This window comes from Lutra lutra, chromosome 11 (genome assembly GCF_902655055.1).
Source record: "Lutra lutra chromosome 11, mLutLut1.2, whole genome shotgun sequence".
Taxonomy (NCBI): domain Eukaryota; kingdom Metazoa; phylum Chordata; class Mammalia; order Carnivora; family Mustelidae; genus Lutra; species Lutra lutra.
In genome coordinates, this window is record NC_062288.1 from 62,515,623 (window position 1) to 62,535,344 (window position 19,722).

At 49.0% G+C, this 19,722-nt stretch overlaps 1 protein-coding gene across 3 annotated transcripts in view; it reads left to right on the forward strand.

Moving 5' to 3' along the window:
• MINDY4 (MINDY lysine 48 deubiquitinase 4) overlaps positions 1-19,722 on the forward strand; it is a 103,391-nt gene that overhangs the window by 15,752 nt on the left and 67,917 nt on the right. For all 3 annotated transcript variants that reach the window (XM_047694421.1, XM_047694420.1, XM_047694419.1), the window contains exon 5: positions 1,764-2,191. In XM_047694421.1, the coding sequence (XP_047550377.1) occupies positions 1,764-2,191 (428 nt within the window). The remainder of the gene's footprint in view (positions 1-1,763; positions 2,192-19,722) is intronic.

Below are 19,722 nucleotides of genomic sequence, written 5' to 3' on the forward strand. Positions count from 1 at the left end.
TCAAGGGATCTGGGGACCCTTAAGGCCAGCGGACTACACTTTGTGAACTGGTGGATCAGATGAATGCCAGGATCCTGTCCTGTAATGACATCCAGTCAATCACTTCTGTGTAGTTGAGACTCCCTTTACAACTGAGGTGTGAGGCAGATGACTTAGAGATTGTCCCAAACTTCTAGAAGGAGGAGTGATTGCCTTGGGAGGTGTGTTTTTCCCCTGGGGTATCCGAATCCTGTGAAGGACATTGAAAGATAGGGTAGATTGTCATAGAATTTCCCCAGGTTTTCTAGAAAGTGTTTTGTGGGTCTTTGAGTACTTTGGCCATACTTACTTGTTTGCTCAAGAGAAAAAAAAGCAAGCTTTGCTAGGTATTTCATCATTTTTTTTTTCTACTAGATCAGCTCTGCCCTTTTAAAGGATGAGTAAGAGGCTGGGTTCCCTGCATTTGGCCCAGAACTTTAGGTCTCCTTGGGAATGGTGACTAATATTTTCTTCACTGTGTGGCAGGGGAGGCCCTGGTGGCTTTGGGAGGTTTGTAGTGCCTAGTAATTTCCACTAGGCAAGAATACTACAGAATTAGCTGTTTCTATTCCAGCTTGGGCTTTACCATTTGATTCAGGATTATTTCTGGAAATGCTGAGAGATCCCAAAGTTTAAACCGAGGAAAAGCTTCACAGGTTTATTTTTGTCCCCTTTACCTCCATTCCCCGACCCTAGGTTGGTAAACAACTTGAGTTCCCATTTTATCAGTTAATCATTGATAGTAAGAGAGGACCTTTCAGTTGACTCCTTTGGAATTCCTTCATTTCAAACACTAAGCACAAGCCTTGAGTACTTACTCGGGGTAAGTCACTGAGCTGGATGCTCGGCAGGCACCAGAAATGAATGAAGACTGGTCTCTGCCATTCTTGGTCCGTTAGCAGGAGGGATTAAGGCCCGTGTGAGCAGGAACTGGGGAGAGGACGTAGAGTGGTGGCCTATGCATCAGGGTGGTTGACTGCCCTGATGGGTCTGGCTCTGTGCCAGTCCCTTCTACTGGCCTCTCTGTTAATGCCACCATCTTGTGCAAGAAGATGCTACAGGTCCCCAAGCCCTCATCCAACCTTGGGGCCAAATGTGTTTTGGGATTCAGAATTTCTTCATTATCAGAAAAGCTACCCTGAGCACAAGCCACATACCACCTAATGCCTGCAGTCGGGTTTGGGGTAGCACCCCGTAAGCAAAAATGTTATCATTTCTGCAACTTAAGCTATGAATAGCTACACTTAAGAAAGGACTGTGAGCAACCTCATGGCAGTTAAAAAGAAATCGGCACAGGATTCCAAAAGAAACTCATTTTGGGAGGTTTCAGGAATTACAGATAGTGGATTGTGGGCTGGTTACATTACAGGTGAGGGTAGGGAGGGACAGAGAAGCTAGTAACTTGGCACAGGAGACGTGGCTGTGTGGTCGTGTGGGAATTAGAAGGTAGGCCTGAGCCTGGAGCTACAGCTTCACTGGCGGCTGGGACATGCTCTCTGTAAGGGGTGTGGGAGAAGGGATGAGCGTGCTCCTGGGTTCATGAAGGCGGAGCCCAGAAAGTGTTACAGAGCTGGGAGCCTGTGAGTACCTCCCCAGACCATAGGTAAAATTTTAAGAGGAGCTGGGGATGGATGCGAACTACATCCTGGGGGAGGGAGCATATAAACAAATGCTTATAGTGGCTGGAGTATTTGCCCACCTCCCTTGAAGGGGATCCTTACTGCTCTTGTGCTCGCCCCTTTCAGGATGCCCTCCGCAGACGCTCCCTGAGGCGGTCCCCGGCCTTGAGCAGCACGAAGCAGGCCTCCGAGGAAGAGAGCCGGAAAGTGCCTGAGCTCTCTGCCCATGCCCCAGCCTGTCCCACGGCTCAGGAGGGCCCGGCTTCCAGCGCTGGCTCCATTTCCAGGAGCCCCCTGGGCCCGCTCAGTGAGCTGACCTCAGAAAAGTGGAGAACCACGCCCAGCAGCCCCCCTCACTTGTCTGGCAAAGGGCTGCTGCGGAGGGGGAGCAGCAGGTGGCGAGATCTCGAGGAGGATAGCCCGGCTGTGGACAGTGGCCCAGAGGCTGACGGGATGCCCTTGAAGTTCTCCTTGCCAGGTGGGAGTGCCAGGCCAACCCAGGAGAGGCTGGAAAGAACATTCACCAGGCAGGGGAGCCAGCCCCTGCCCCTCAGGTGAGCACACTGTGCTGAGGTGATGGCCTTGTCCCTGGTGGCTCCTCAGCCTCTCAGAACAAGCCTGTGAAGTGGAGAAGGTGGGTATGGTTCCTCCACCAGGGAGCCAGTAGCCCAGAGCGCACCCACACAGGAGGCTTCAGGGAAGGTTTCCTAAAGGCAAGAAGGCTTTAGCAGTTGGTTCCCAGTCTGGTCTGCAACAACGTGGCCAGTCCGGTGTGGTGGGAGAGGCGTATCCTCTGGGGGGTCCCGCCCAAGATGGTGATGACGCATCAGTGCCCACAAGTCTCTTCTGGGACATTCCCCCTCCCCCATCCTTCTTCTGTGCTTTCACAATAGATCTGGATGATTCCTATATTGATTGATTTTTTAATGGTAAACCAACCTTACATTCCTGGAGTAAATCTTACTTGGGTATGATATATTATCTTTTTATATATTGTTTGATTTTATTTATTCATATTTTTATGTAAGGGTTTGTATGTAAACACAATGGTCTCAAATTCGTGAAGGAGATTGGCTGGCAAATTTCCTTTCTTGCAACAGCCTTGTGAGATTGTGGTGTCTGGGGTATGCTAGCAGGGCACACCTTTTTTCTATCTCTTAAAGAGTTAGGCACTTGGGCGGTGGTGGTACACCGCAAGCTAAGTAGATAGAGTCCATGAACTCCCTTTGTGATGTTAGGGAGCTGGGCCTACTCTGCCGAACACATCTCATGGCTATGCCATCTGATGCAGAAGTTTTATCTCTTTGGGATGGATAGACTTTTTTATCGTTATGCAACCTCTCTTTATTTCTAGTAATGCTTACCGCCTTCGTGTCTATTTAGGTAGAGTGACCCCAGCCTTCCTTTGATTATAGTGTATCTATGGGATGTCTTTTTCCATGATTTTACTTTTAACCATCCTGTAGCCTTTTACTTCGGGGTTCCAACCAAAATCCTGTGGGGTTTGCCAGGATCCTTCCCTCTTTTTAAGAAAATTATAATTTATTCAAACCGAAAACACACACACACACACACACCAGTTCACCCATTTCTCCTGCCCCCACCACCTCCCCTCAGTCTTTTTTTGTAATCCCTCTTATGGCCACAGATTTCCTTCTGAGCAATGCTTTGTTTGTATCCCATGCATTCGTATGTCACACATTCATACAATTTAGTTTAAATATTTTCTAAGCCCTGTTGTGATTTCTTCTTTTGGCACGCAAGTTATTTAGACCTGTGTTTTTCTGATTTCTGCTTTTGAGTCCTGGCTTGTTTTCCCTTCAGCCATTACACACTCTTTATGATTTCAACCTTTTGATATTTGTTGAGATTTCTTTATGGTCCAGTATATGTTTAAAGCTTATCTCTTATAAGCAGCATAAATTTAGAATTTTTAGTCCTATCAGATAATTTTTCTTTTAGTGGGGATAACTACTACATTTACATTTTCCTTTAGCATTTGTGAGGATGAAAAGATCTGCGTCTGTTTTCCTTCATAGAGTAAGATGGTTTTCCCAGCACTGTCTATAGTCTGTTCTTTACCCCAGTGATATATGAAGCCTCCTTTATTCTTTCCCAAGTTCCCATTTCAACATGGGTCTGTCTTTGAGCTTTCTGTTGTGTTTATTGTCTTCTGTCCTTTTTTAAAAACTAAAACCACATAACCACAGGTTTTATTACTCTGGCTTTGTACTTGTCGCTTACTATCTTGGTAGGGCCAGTCCCTGTTCCTTTCCTTTGTTTTAGCATTGATGTAGCTCCTTATAGATCTTTTTTTTTTTTTTTAAAGATTTTTATTTATTTGACAGACAGATCACAAGTAGGCAGAGAGGCAGGCAGAGAGGAGGAGGAGGCAGGATCCCTGCTGAGCAGAGAGCCTGATGTGAGGCTCGATCCCAGGACCCTGGGATCATGACCTGAGCCGAAGGCAGAGGCTTTAACCACTGAGCCACCCAGGCGCCCCCTTATAGATCTTTATTCTTTCTACAGGACTTTTTCCTGTTCCCCAACACGTGTAGCTTATTCCCACAAGAGGGAGACCTGGCTTGTTCCCTTGCCATAAGGGCCTGGCTTCCACATCATCCCGTGACTGTCTTTCTTATCACTCAGGAGTTCTGGACTCAGAGTGGTTTTCTTTGACCAACTTCCCCTCCAGCCCCACATCTCCAGCCTGTTTGGTTGTCCTCACAGCACCTATCATCACGTGAAATTATTTTGCTTACTTATCCATTATTTGTCTCCCTCACAATAGACAAGAAATTTCCTGAGAGCAGGGACCTTTATATTCCCTGCTCCTAGACTAGTATTTGGTACATAGAGGGCATTCAATGAATATTTGTTTAATACTATTATTTCTACCACCAAAAGCATTAACAAGATCAATTAACTTCTGATACTGATCTATTTTGTGCAAGATACTCTTCTAAGTGTTTTAGGTAGATTCACTCTTTTACTTCTCATATAGTCATGTGAGGGATATGCCACTCAAATTCCCATTTTACAGTTGAGGAAACTCAGAGAGGTTGCTCTACTTGCCCACATATTATTTATACACATAGTAAGAGGCAGAGCAGGGGTTTGAACCTGGGCAGTGAGCTCCAGAGTCTGGTGAATACATGAATGAATGGTTTCACCTCTGTCCCTGAATAGAAATCCTTTCCACAGTCTTTAGATGGTGACTGGCATCTGCTTGAACACCTCCAGCAATGGGGAACTCCCCACTTCCCACAGCAGTTTTGCATAGTTCTGACTGCTAGAAAATTCTTCCTCACACTGAGTTGAAATCTGCTTGCTATTGTTTTGCCCTCCTATGCCAGAACCTGTGTGGGCTGGAGAGGGAATAGTGCCTCAGACATAATGGGTTGGGAGCACTCTCAGGCTGTGGTGATCAAGGGAAGATGGTGGGCTGGGGAGCAAGGGGAGTGGCTGGAGTATCAGGAGGCCCGGGTTCTAGTCCTCACTTTGCCCTGGGCTAGTCATTTGTTTTGGGCCCTCATTGTCTCTGACTATAAAATGTGGACACTGGGTAGTTGATTTCCAGGTTTCCTTCAAGCTTGTGCATTTTGCCGGCCTAGGATTGTCACCTCCAGAGTCATTCTGGGCCCTCTGCTTCAGTTGCCAGCTATTTATTGAGTACCTACTGTTTACAGCCTCTTAGGAGGTATGGAACCTGGGCTCTAGTCTGATGAGCTGGCCTGGCAAACCCATTCTGCCCCTTAGAACCACTGTGGCCTTGGACTAGTTATTAAACCCTTGAAAAATGGTACGAACTTTGTCTTACAGGAAGTAGGTAAAAGTGCATTCACGGCCCCTCCCCCCAGTACCAGACAAAGTGTAATTAGGGGTGTTTAACACAGTGTTGACCCTTATCCTGATCACTCAACAAACATTTTGGGGCCTTTGCGTTTGCCCGCCACTTACTTTCTGTTTGCTGGGCACTATGCTAAGTCCTGGTGTATATTGTCCCATTGGCTCTTTATAATCCATCAGCGTGAATATTATTGTTGGTTTTCTTTTCTTTTGTGTTCTCGCTAAAAAGTATTCTCCTGAATTCTGAACAAGCTGACAAATAAAACAAAGGGTATGAGTTAGGCTGGAGTAACACACACATCATTTCTGGATCACTAAGGAGAAGAGGGAAGACACAGCAAATCATGATCATGAGGCCCAGTGGGCCCGGAGCACCAGGCTTCCTCACCTCATGTCAGGCCTAGGGCAGATCAGCTCACAAGGCCACATGGTGGGAGGGGCTGTCCCCCCATCCCCGGCAAAGCAGCTCCTCTCAAGAATAATAGGGTGCAGCTGAGCTTCATGTCCCCCCTTTCTTTCCCAAATTAACCAGTCAGATGAGTCCCACTTCCTGCCTTTGGGTGCAGCACACAGCGGGGAGGAGAGTCAAGGCCTGCAGGAGGGTGGACTAGCAGAGCTCCCTCCAAGTTCCCAGAAGGCCCTGGGAGTTGAGAATGAGCCTTCTCCCAGCACTTATTATCCCTGTGTTACAGATGAGGAAACTGAGGCCAGAGAGTTTAAGGAAACTGTCAAGGTTCTGGGTGGAAGCAGGTCCCAGGGCTCACAGGTTGGTGGATGGAATATGGGTTGGATTTCCGCTGCCTCTTGTCCCCTCGCCTGGGCATCTTTGTGCTGTGCACGTCCTACATAATTGTAGGACACCTTTGATTTAAAACCAGGCCAGAGTCACCTCCCTGTCCTTCTCAGCCTCCCTCCATCAGTCCTGCCCACCTGCACCCCCTCCCCATTTATGTCATTCAGTTCAGTAAATGAGGATGTGAGTCCTAGTGTGTATCAGATCCTGGGAGGGTCTGATCTTCAAGGTGAGGGAGACGTGTGCCTATGTTGTCATTTTAAAGCATGACAAAAGACAGTGAGGCGATAGCTGAGCAGGCTTTTATGTGCAGCGTTGCCCCATCACCCAGGCCTAATGGAGCAGAGGGAAGGTGCCATGCAGAGCTGTCTCTGGGCCTTGCAACATCGGGCTCAGGGAAGGCCCCGGAAGTCCCATCTGGGGCCCAGGCAGGGGCAGGAGTGGGCAGCATGTGTCCTAGGTTAGAGGATGCAGGCTCGCCATGTGACCTGCTGAGATGTCAGGGGCATGAATAGCTGTGCCTCCGGGCTTCATGGGTCTGACTCAGTTGCCCAGGGGACAAGCTCCTGCTTTGATCTTTGTTTCTTTCCTGTGTACTTTGATCTCAGAAGATCCTTGGGAATCTTGTTGTCTGGGCTCCCCTCTGGGGGGTTGTGGATGTTTGGGTCCATCTGTCATTCATCCCTGGCTCATCAGGGCTGCCCTTGTGGGGTTTCTGTGATGATCAGTTGGAAGTGCTGGGTCTCTGGCCCTGACCTGGGGGGAACGGCAACCCTTGCCTCGCTCTGCTTTCTGCCTTTGCTCCATGTCACGGGCAGGTCCTTCCTCTGCCCCTTTACAGACCTTTCCATCACCCACATTCCAGAGGCCAGAGCAGGCACTCGGGAAACCCTAGGTGTGGGACTAAGGACTGGGAGAGGGGTTCTGTATTTATCAGTACTCAGAGCTAGGCGTCTCAAGTCTGGTGGCTCCCCACGTGGCCCTTTGTGAAACTCAATGGTCTGGTTGGGGATGACTTCACCTGTGGTACTTACAGACATCTCTGGAGGAATGCTGGCCCGTCATTTCTGTGAGAATCCCTCAGGACTGCCTTGGTGGTTTTTCTGCAGATTAGCTCAAAACCTGTCCCGCTGGGGATCTTGCCAGAGGAAGTAGCTTCAGCTTCCGTGTTCCAGGTGTGTGTGGGCCACACAAGCTCTGGCACTTACTGTTTGCCCAGCCTCCTTTGGAAACACGGTGTGTCATCATGGTCATGAGACTGAGAGGAATTGTTGGCCTCTCTTGAGGATTCAACCCACAGCAGTGGCCACAGCAGCAGTCTCGAGGGGCTAGAGCCCCTGAGCAAATGTGCGTCTCCTCAGGCAGCTTGAACCATGGGGCCTTGGAACTTTGGGGATGAAGCCTAGCAGTGCCTTTTTTGTTTTGTTTTTAAGATTGATTTATTTATTTAGGGGGGGAGAGAGAGAGAATGAGTGAGCACTCAGGGAAGGGGAGAGGGAGAGGGAAAGAGAAACTTCAGCAGACTCCTCGCTGAGTTCAGAGCCCGACACAGGCCTTGATCTCACGACCCTGAGATCACAACCTGAGCTGAAACCAACGGCCAGTTGCGTAACTGACTGCGCCACCCAGAGGCCCACAGGAGTGTGTTTCAACAAGTCTGCCAGGTGATGTGCTCCAGGCTGAGGTTGGGGAACCAGTGCCCTAGACGCCAAGCCTGAGATGGAGGGTTAGTTGCTTGGAATTACTGGGGGTTCTCTTAGGAGAAAGGCAATGGGGGAAGCAGGATAGGGCAGGGGATGGTCTCCACCAGGGTGTGGGGCCTCAGTCAGATCCCACAGGGAGATGAGAGGGTGAAATGACCCAGAGCTGCCCCACCATTAAGCTGGGAGGAGGGCTTTTTTCTCATGTCAGCCATGGGCCAAGAGCTGCTCATCCTGGGCTGGGGTGGGCAGTGTGCCACCTCCTGGGTGAGTCTGGGGGAGGGTGACTCTGGAGATGGACGCCACCTTGAGCCATTAGTAGCCAACACAGATGGATGGCAGTTGAGGGGGGCACACTGAGGTTAGGGCAGCTGAGGGGGGCCCCAGCGCCCTCTCCATCATTCTCGTGGCTCCTTGTACACTCGCCCAGCCCCTGCTGCTGTGATGGACAAGCCTGTTTGTGGACACCACCTCTGGTGCCTGGGACGCTGTGCTGAGACAGGCCAGACAGACAGATGGTGAAGGGGAGGCCAGTGCGAGTCCCAATTCAGGCACATCAGCCCTCCCATCCCGACACTGCAGCCTCCATGGCAGGAGTGCCGGCCGAATGGTCACTGGCTTTGTGGCTCCGTGGCTCCTAATGTCCCATAGTATCAGTCAGACAGGAGGAGCCTCTTGAGCCTTCTTTGGTGTCCAGCTCCCCACCAGGGATGCAAAAGGGGAGAGGGCTCCTTGCCTCCGAAGCCCAGGGCTTGCCGTGAAGCTCTCCACGCTTGGATGCTGGACTGTGGCCGCCCTCTCGGAGGATGGACGAGCCAAGGATTAGGGAATGCTGTTGACAGAGGAAGGGGGCCTTGGGCTTGCAGAGGCCATGCGTCAGGCCAACACTTCATGGTGAGGCAGTAACATTGGGTGAGGAATGCGACTTAGCTGCCTTGTTCTGCGGCATAGACACCACCATGGCCCCAAAGTGTCGGTGACCCTGTCTCTGGGTCCATTCAGGGACTTGGTGACTAACAGGCTGTGGGGCGGTGGCTGGCAGAGTTTTCAGCATTTGTAGAATGGACAGTAGGTGGCGGCAGATCTTCATGAATCTTTAGGACTCCAGAGACCCTGGCTGGTGACTGCATTCTTCAGGTGCTCATCAGACCCCTCGCAGGGCAGGCAACTCTGAGGAGAGTGCACTGGGTCCCTCCTGGGTCCCCAAGCCCCTCCCAGGCTCCCGATCCTGAGCGGGGGACCGGCAGGCACCCGATGCCTGGCTGCATCCTGATAGGGAATAAATAATGCACATCTGGGGCTTGGCGGGGCTCAGCCGAGGATGTGGTATTTGTGGTTTATTGACTATTCCCCATACCGAGCATCCCGAGTCTGAAAACATCGTGCACCGCATGGGATGAGTAATAGGTGGAATTCATTTTAATTATCTCTGCACGTGTTTGGACAGATGTCAGACTATAAAGGTTAGGAATTAGCTTACTCTTGAAACATACACACGACACAGCGGCTTGCTGTATGCCAGCAGTCCCATGTGAACAGACAGGTGGCCTGCCCGGGGCTCCCGTGCTGGTCCAGCTTCCCCTTCATAGCTGACTCCTAGGGGATCTCTCTTCTGCAGTGGGTATGGCTGCCCGGTGCTCAGCTGGTTCTCCCCCCATCCACCCTGAGTGTGTGTCCCCTGTCCACGCTGGAATACCAGTTCTCTCATCTGAATGCGGGCCTCTTCCCAGCATGCACAGGAGAGTAAACATGAGACACTGCTCCTATGCACGTCACAGGCCCCTTGGAGCCACACGGGATAGGGCTAGATAACCTTACCCTGTGTGGTAACTGGAGCTGCTAGGTACCTTCGGCTCCAGAGCGCCCGGCTCTTCTGTCCGGTGCATCTCCCAGGACAGAGGGACTTCTCATGACCCAGATTCCCTTTGAGATCCTCTTAGTGTGGCTAAAGAGGTGAGAGCGCGTCCATGCCTCTTCTAGGAAGGGTGAGTGGTCTCATTTTGCCCATCTCTGGACATCAGAGTGACAGAGATCCTCCTCTGATCACATCTGGGCCTGACCAGCTGTGCCCAAGCCTTACCAGCTCTGCCCAAGGCACAAAGACTGGGAAACCACTGCTGCTGGACGGAAGGAGGCTGTTAGGGCTCAGGGATAATTTTTGGGAGACGACTGTCAGCAGAGGGGGAAGTATGTGGACATTGCTTTTTCCTAGGTGCTTTCTTTCCCCCTCACTCTGTTGCTGCTCTGCCAGTTAGCTCACTAGACCCTGGCTACCAGAACTGCAGAGAGAGGCCTGTCTAGAGGTCAGCGACTGGGCCATGATGAGAGAGAAGCAAGCGAGTCATTTAGGGTATGGAATTTAAGGAGCATGTGTTTTCAGCTTGGGGGCCCATCTGCAGTGTGGACACCTGCATGAACCTGGGAGTGGGTGCCTTCTTACGTTTTGTACCTCAGGTGCCGTGCCTGGCTCACCCCAATCCTGGCCTCGTCCACAGAGTCTACATGCTTCTCTTCTGCTCAGTATCATGGATAACCCTCAGTATCGCATAGTGACCTGATAATTCACCTTTACTTCCATGAAGTCCTTGAGGACTGGAGTGGGCTTCCTCCCTCCCTCCCTTCCTTCCTCCATCTTTCTCTCTGCCGTCTCCTTCCCTCCCCTACTTCCTTCCCTCCCTTCCTCGCTTCTTCCCTTCCTTCTATCCTCCTGTCCTCCCTTCCTCCCTTACTGCCTTCCTTCCTTCCTTGTTTTTCCAGCCGTATCCTTGGATCTGGCAATAAACATTGATCCAATGAGAGACTGTACATAGCAAAGACATAGGAAGGGAAAATTATGCTGATCTGCTTGGGGCAGTATCATAAAACTTAAACTGATCATTTTAAGCAGAGTTGGAACAATTCAAAAATTTATTCTCAAGTTCGTTTGTTGGTATTCATTCATTCACTCATTTTTTCATTCATACGTTCATTTAACCAACCATCCACCTAACCAATGCACCAACCCACCAACCCCACCCATTACAACTGTGATGTCCTGCATTTAAGTCATTTTGAGTGCTCCCTTCTTTAGGAAGCTTCTTCAGATCTCTTCCCTGTTCCAAACCCTGGACATGGCCCCCTTCTCATACTTCTCACAGTGCCTGCCACATTGCAGAGAGCTGACAGGTCACCTTGTTTCCCTTGCTGGACTGTCAGCTACCTGAGCATGGTGGTGAGTTCTCTGTGGTCTGTCCTTCCTCAACTTTGCTCAGAATTGTTCCACACTTACTGGATGGAGCTGAATTATTGGCTTTGCCTTGAGGAGGAAGAAGTGAAGTGTGAGGTCTTCCCTTCACTCAAGGAACGTGAGTAAGAGTGGGATGAGTGATCTTGCAGACAGAAAAAGACCTATAAGTACCAGGCAACATCTGTTCCAGGCTGGATGGTTGGTGCCCATTCAGATGCAACAGGGTCTTAGAGGAGGGGATGCTCCTGGGCTGGGGGCCTTGAAGGGTGAGTCCATTTGGGGAATAGCCAAGGGCCTCACTTCTGTGCCTGGACATACTCATGGCCCTTCTCTGCTTTCCTCCAAACTTGAAATTTCTTGAGAAATGTCTTTCTGGTGTTCTGGGAAGTCTCATTCCTCAGAGCTAAAGCAGCTCTTTTACTTTTCCTCAGCCCTTTGTTTCTGGAGGCTGTCTTGGGTCTTATTGCATTTGTAGCCAGTTTTGGATGATGTGCACATGTGGGGGCTTATGGAGAAAAGAGCCTAATCATAGCTTTCCCTGAAGACTGGGAAGACACTGTGATTTAGGGAAAACCTGGGCATCCTTCTTAGCACCTTGAGTAGAACTCTGATAGGCTGACTCTGATAGGGAGCCGGGGACAGAATGCCTTTCTGATCTGATGGAGCAGACCTTCCCTCGTGACCCCCCCCAGCTGGTTTTCCCAAACAGCAGCCGTGGGATAGAACACTGCTGTGACTCACTGGGGCTGGTGCCTCTACCGAAGAAAGATGGTCTTTGATCCTGAGTTCTGTCAGGGGCGTTTTGGTCAGAGGTCTTCAAATCACAAAGATGACCTGCCAGAGCAGTTTCCTGTATAGCTGGATTCCATGTGTGTGCCTCATTCCAGAAAATTCTACTTTGTTTTCTCTGCTCATTCCGCAAGAAGTTACTAAAGCCATAGGATTCCTTCCATTTCCTGTTGAGGCCATTTTTGTAACCTTGGGCCCCTCAGAAGTGGAGCCTTTTCCTAATAGAGTAAACAGTTTTTGATCTCAATCTAAATACGTGTTATTTAATTTTATTCAACAAAGCATTTACGAAGTGTGCCTTGCTTGCTTGGATAGTGTTGGCGAGAGAGGTGATGGATAGGTTCCTGCCCCACAGAGGCTGAGACATCCATGCAAATGACTCTCCTACAGGAATAAAAAAAGGCAAGTGACAAGGGGACAAGGACGGAAAGCCATGGAGCTAAGGTGTGGATTGTTTCAGGGATAACTAAGCTCTTGATATTTAGTGAGTACTCATATTTGACAAGCCCCATGGCAAGAGCCTTAGATGTGTTACCTTATTTAATCCTGACAGCCACACTGGGAGAGTTATTGGCTTCATTTAATAGGTGAGGAAACTGAGGCACAGAGTGACTGACCAGTCTGAGTTTATGCAGACAGTCTGGCTCTAGGAGCCTCACTTCTAACAACTGTCTTTAGGCACCTGTATTGGGAAGAAGTGGTGTTGGGATGCTGACATTGGTGAGGAGTTAGAGAGTTGGTCTGGCAGTTCAGGGAGAAGACCCATCCCAAGCTGAGGGGACAGAGTAAACAAAGGCAAAGAGGTGGATGTGTTGGTGTAGCTAGAACACAGGGCATGTGTGGGGGACCAGGAGAGGAGACTAGAGAACGGGACCGTGCCTTGAAAGCCGGCTCACAGAGCAATAGAGGGATAGAAAAGTGTCTTGAGTTTTCAGTTATGTGGGTGCTGTTTTTTTTAAAAAATCAGTTAGAGCTATGCTTCAGAAGATCACTCCAGGGGTGCTGCAGGCCTAAGCAGGACTGGTGGCAAGAGCCAGACCTAGAAGGTGGGGTGGGCTCTGAACTGACCATGCCAGAGGGTCGAAGAGCAGGGCACCTGGGAAGAGAACCCATAGGAGGAGGGCTGGGAGGCTGGGCATGCAGGGAACAGAGATGGGGACCCAAAGGGGAGGCACTGGCAGGGTCACGAAGCAACGAGGAGTCAGATCCTGGGCATGTCCAGCTGACCTTTTGTTTCCACAGAGTGGGGCAGAAATGCAGATAGATCCTGGGGAAATGTTGGATGAGAAGTGTCTGGGAGGGACTGGCATGGGACAAAAAGCTGATGTCCTTGGAGGGATGGACACCGCCAAGGGTGCATGATAAAGGCAACTGGGTCCGAATTCTGCAGGGAAGAGCCCTGTGTTTGTTGTGATAAGGCAAAGCAGCGATCAGAGCAAGAGGAGGACTAGGGAGGTGAAAGGAGAGAGGGCCAGGAACTTGACAGCTTTAGACCCTTCGGGGAGGTTGGGCAGGTCACCGAGTTGGGTGATGCGAGTAGCTTTGGAGATAGCTCTTTCAATAGGATACTGGGGGCAGCAGGTAAACTGCAGCAGGATGAGGAATGCTGTGGGTGAGGTCAGATACAGGGAACACAGAGCTTTGTAAAAGTGTAGAGGGGAAGGGAAGCATAGGGACACGATGGCAGCTCAAGAAGGGGGAGTGTTATAGCCAAACTATGGAAAGAGCCTAGATGTCCATCAACAGACGAATGGATAAAGAAGATGTGGTATATATACACAATGGAATACTATGCAGCCATCAAAAGAAATGAAATCTTGCCATTTGCAACGACATGGATGGAACTAGAGGGTATTATGCTGAACGAAATAAGTCAATCAGAGAAAGATAATTATCATATGATCTCTCTGATATGAGGAATTTGAGAGGCAGGGCAGGGGGTTTGAGGGGTAGGGAAGGAAAAGTGAAACAAGATGGGATTGGGAGGGAACAAACCATAAGATACCTTAATCTCATGAAACAAACTGAGGGTTGTTGGGGGTTGGGGGGGCAGGGATAGGGTGGCTGAGTTATGGATGTTGGGAAGGGTACGTGCTATGGTGAGTGCTGTGAAATGTGTAAGCCTGACGATTCATAGACCTGTACCCCTGGGGCAAATAAAACATTATATGTTAATCTTTTAAAAGGCCAGGGTGGGATGGGGGGGCATTGTTAGGGATCAGGGTCCTTTTTCCAGGACGGAGAGAAGTGAGCATGTTTGTAAGCCCAGGGCTAGGCGCCAACAGCAGAGGAGAAACTGGCCATTCACAGAGACTCTGAGAGGCAGGAAGTGTGTTGCTTGGGTGGGGTCTGGGAAGGGCTGCATGGACAGTATCAAGATTCATTTTCTGCCATGCTCCGTAATGGTAACTGATGCTGTGATGATGGGCCTGGGGCATTGCAAGTTCTCAAAGGAGCTTTTCAATCCCGAGTGAAAGAGCTGATTCTGCTCAGGAGAGTTTTGCGGTTATTTGACATTTCTTCCAATTACATGTAGCTTTGTTAAGTTATTGAGGACTGCCGTTTGGAAAACATGACATTTTACTGACTTCCGAGACCTCGAAACATGGCTCCCCATCTTTAACACATTTAATGACTCTCAGAAAGAACCTGAGATTTAGAATTGGACAGATTTTTCACTTACTAACAGAGTGACCTTGGGCACAATGTTTTTGTTCATCTCTTTGTTGGCTTAGTTTATTTGTCTAAGAAATGGGATGATACACTTGTCTTTATGGGTTTGTTATGAGGAACAGAAGAAATAATGTATATAAAATTTTTAGCCCACAGTAGTTATAAATACCAGCGTTCTTTTCTACTATTTGGTTATCCAAAAACACCCTGTTTCTTATGGGGATGTATGTATATTCCTGAGTAAACGGAAGTTTTGTAAGAAAAGGATGGAAAAGTAAGATTAGAGCTGGATTATGGGGGATTGTGATTGTTAGAGAGAAATGTTTAGATCTGTTTTACGGGCCACAGCCAGAGGCAGTGAAGACAAGAGCATGGCTTAGTTCCTGTGCCTCAGGACCCGTGTCTCTCATGGGGCCAGACACATAGTAGGTCTTCAGGGAGCATTGTGGATTAAATTTGCCTTCATTAAGACATTTCTTCTCCTTTGCACTGAAGGCCAAGATGAGGCTGGGCCTTCATTTGAAAGCTCTGAAGGTTGACATAGATGTGCGCTTCTGCCTTTCTCTTTTCTAGAAGTTCTTGCTAGGCCACGTGTGGACAGTGGGGGGCATGGTAGGCTGCCTTTGGCTGGGCTCCTGTGGCTGTGGTCCTCCATGTAGGGGCTCGTATGGGGCCCCGGGGCTTCATTTGATTCTGAAGGAGGAGGAAAGAGAAATGGGAAATCAATGAGAGGAGGATGGCATTCCTGTCACTGACAGTGGTGCGTCCTTTGGTCTAGTGTCACTTTGTTCAGCTTTTCTCCCTTCAGATAAAGTTGCCTTTGAATGAGGGGAAAAAAAATCAACCAACCAGAAAAGTCTTTGAATGGAAACCATGACCATGTTCTCTGCTATCCTTTGAGACTGGAGGCTCTTTTTCAGGGCTTACAATCACCTTCATAATTTCATGTTCATCTCCTCATGGAGCAATGGCGTACTGAGCACTCACGTTCCAGAAGCTACTCTATAGAGGGTAGCTGAATTTAGGAGGCCATTTTGACAAGGGGCTAGGAACCAGTGCCCACAGAAGTCAAGGAAATCCATCTGGGTTCTACAACCCAGAGTCTCTCCCACACCCCCGACCCCCTCCCAGCTTCCTGATGAATCCCAGGTCCCTTTCTAGCCTAGATGTGGATGTCCAGGCACCCTTTAAGACCCACTACGCTCCTGGAAGTATTTTAAAAGAAGAAAAAAGAAGTTGAAAGTATCCATTTTAGATAAAAAACCAAAAGCAGTGCTGGCCCACTTAATAAAGACATTATGATGGATTTATCCATCTTTTTAAAGAAAATAACTCCAAAAGGTACACTTTCCAGATGCTGGGATGTGGGAGAGCCTAAATGAGGATCCTTGTTTGAAAAAGTGTCCTCATGCAAATAAACCCCATGGGTTTTGTAGGAGACTGTCCTTGTTCTTAGGAGATTCAGGCTGGACTCTTTAGGGATGACGTTCTAATATCTTCAACTTATTTTCAGATGGTTCAGCAGAAAAAAAAAATTGTGTGTGTTTCTGTGTGTATGCATGTGTTTAGAGGGAGGAGGAAGGGAGAGAGGGAGGGGGAAAAGCAAATATGGTGAATGTTAATTTGTCTCTATTAAGTGAATGGTCTACTGATGTTCATTGTGTTACTTCAGTTTTCCTGTAGGGTCAATATTTTTCAGAATAAAAATGGAAAATGCACATAGGAAAATTAGGAAAAATGAATAGTCAATAGAATCTGTCATTTGTCTCTCAGTAAAGATCCTAAAGAAGTGTAACAAGGTCATAGTATGTCACTAGGGTTGGCATCTGGGGAAGGTGATGATATAAAACACAAGGCCAGCCCAAGAAGCAGCTAGGGAGCACTCCGGCATGCCTGGTGAGTGGTGTGGTGGCCCCTTCCCTGTCACCTGTGGGCCTCCTCAGGCCCTTTGACTTCCAAGGAACCTCCCAGTGGCTATGACAGAAACAGTAGTTCATAGTTACAGTCCAGATGCCCAGAAGGCAGGCTGTTCCATTGTTGTCCTGGTGGTGATTCCTCCCCTGTCTCCCCAGATCCACCCTCCCCTTCTCATACTACTCGGACAGGAATCCGTACACCCCCAGCCTGGCAGTACCAGCTGGCTGTGTCTTCCCTCTGCCGACCCTCTGGATGTTTTCTTGGAACCTCCAATCCTTTGATTACACCCACATCGTGAGGCTCAACGTGACATTTCCAACAGGAGACTTCCTGACGTGGGTCCAGCCGCTTCACATGGTTTTTATATTTGTTCTGGAAAAAGCTTCAGATACCTTTGGTCAAAGCTCTTCCTGTTGGCTGCGTTGCTGGGGCCACTTCTCGCCCACACAATCCCGAAGGGGCTGCCATCTGTTGGCCCCTGCACGCCCACCCCACCAGGGACAGGTGACGGTGGCAGAGGGGTGCAGCCTGGAGCAGCGGGGACTCTGGGGGGTTTCGGAGGGCCTGTGCTTTCGGTCTCATTTTGTGTTATTCGGATTTAGATCCTCAGAAACCAGAGAAGCCAGAGCCTCGCCAAAGGGCTTCATTCCGCTTCTGCATAATTTTCTCTATTAAGTAGAAAAGAGAGTATGCTTACAAACTCACATTAATTCGTTACCTCTTAAGGAACTGGGAAGGAATACTTGCCCTGTGCTAAAATTCTAAGTCCCCATTTCCTGACTTCTGTGTGAGGTGGGCCCTGTGCTCCCCTGCTTTAGGACTTGTAGAAAGTTCCTGCGTGGATTCCCTACCTTTGAGCAGCATCCTAGCTCCCCACTAAATACCCCGACCTGCTGGGCTCCCTGCTAAGGAGCCATCTGTGCTGAATAGCTGGGAACTCTCATTAGATGCAGAGGGGGTAACTCCAGAGGGCGTGAAGGGAGGGGACCCACACAGGTTGGTACCCAGAGACCCTCACACCTCATTTCAAGTGAAAACGGCTGGCTGCCAGAAGAGGCACAGGGAGGCTGCCTAACTGGCTCAGGGACACATCTAATTTTAGCTCAGGGTGTGCTTGTCCTGAGTTGGGGCTGGCCCACCCATGGAAATTCCTCAGCTCTCTGGTCTTATGTGTGTGAGTGGTGTAATGCTCAAAGTTAGCAATGCTAACTTGGTTTTAAAGCAACAGTTTCTTTCTCTTTTTTCTAAGAAATTTCCAGACAACGACCTGTTCTCTCTGCTTTGGGAGTAGGTCAAAATTTCCTGAAGATTCCTTTCTCGTAATAGGGCAACATGGGGTGGAAGAAAAAGATGTTGCAAGAACTAGTCTTGGCCGGGCCTCTCTTTGTATCCTCTGGGCAAGACAGTGACAGGGTCTCTGGGCCCAAGGAGACTTTGTGTCAGGCATCTGGCACAGTGGGTTACTGGGAGTTCATAGGTCAGCAAAAAAAAAAAAAAAAAAAAAAAATCACGCAAAAACAAAAAACAAAACTCTGGGGGACCAACTTGGTCCAGCTCCAGAGGGGGAAGGCCTGAAACCTACACAGTTTTAGTGGCCTCTTTAAGACAAAGGATATAAAAGTATCACATTTTTGCAAATTTTACAAAAACAGAAGACCATGCCAACACATTGCTCGGGCCTCTCGGAAGGGGCCTGTCCAAGTAAGGGCCCCTGATGCTTGGGCCCTGTTAACTCCCCCGTGAATCCCATGCTGTTCAGCTTGTTGCTGCTGCTGTTGATTTTCTGGCTAAGAACATTAAGACCCAATTTCATAAAATTTAAATACAGATATAATCTTGAAATAAAATTCCAGTGTCTAAAATGAACACATCAGTCCATGTGAACGATGCACTGTATTTTCCTCACTTCACCATGGGCCTGTGTGTTGTGGACTGGTTTGTTTTGGACCATATCCAAGTTGCTGAGCCTCTCTGTCCGCATTTGTAAAAAAGCTTGCTTCCCCTATAGGCCTTTAGTGAGACTTAAGCTGAGAACGATGGTTTGCAAGTGCTAGGTGACGTAGAAATAGGTACCCAGATAAATAATTATTACCCTAAGGACAAGACTAGAGAACATTTAGAACCCTTAGAATGTCACAGGAAGGAAAATGGATGTTTAGCAGGGAAGATGACTGTCCAACTAGGACCACTGTGGGGCAAGACATGAGCTACAAAAGTAAGTGTTATTGAAGTATAGACCTTGTCATCTTTTCTAAAAGTAAATGAATCCAAATTTCTCTATTTTAAGATTGATAAGAAGTTAACGCACCCAGACAGTGTTGTCTCAGCCCGATGGCTCATGGTTCTTTTATCACTGCTTATGCAGGGGAGAGTGTTGTGTGTGCAAAATGGACGTATTTCATCCCAGAATTTGTTTTAAGCCACATTTGGTGTATTAGAACAAACAGAACCCAGGTGGATTTCACTGCTTAATGGGACTACTCCGAGAAAGTTGACCTCTCTTATTGGGACAGCTCCTTCCCTGGATGTGTTGGCTTTTATTAGGATAGTAACAGAGCAGGATAGTGCCCCAAAGCAGCTTCTCCTAGCAGCTAAGTAAACATCTGCACACAGCTTTCCAGTCCACTGTGGAAACCGGTGGCAACTCTTACGTAATGTCTTTCAGACGGCATGTCAGAACCTTCCCTTTTATAACTCCAAGCGTGACTTTAGCAATCCTTTCCATCCTGGGTTCTCATACCAGCCTCGGGGAGGGCAGGGCCACAGCTACTCTTTGTCTCTGGGAGAGCCATGCTGTTGGGTCCTCACTCCAATGCCAGGAGCCCTAGTGAGAGGCGGGCTTGTGATCCCACTTGCTGGGGGTGTAGCCTGGGGCTCAAACCGGAAGGCCCCCGTGACATGGGCCAGGCACCATGTCTTGTCTCTTGCTCTGGCCCTAGTCTTTGGGCTCAGCCAGTGTCTCATGGTGCTTGGGCTCGGCTGAGCTGTGCAGCCACGTGCTGGTGGGCAGAGGGGAGGAGGCAAGGCCAAGGAGATCATGAGCTAGCAACATTCTGCTTGGTGAACTGCATAGCTCAGGTGAATGAATGGTTCAGTGGATTTGGCCACGCTCCCGAGATCTACTCCACGGATGACACT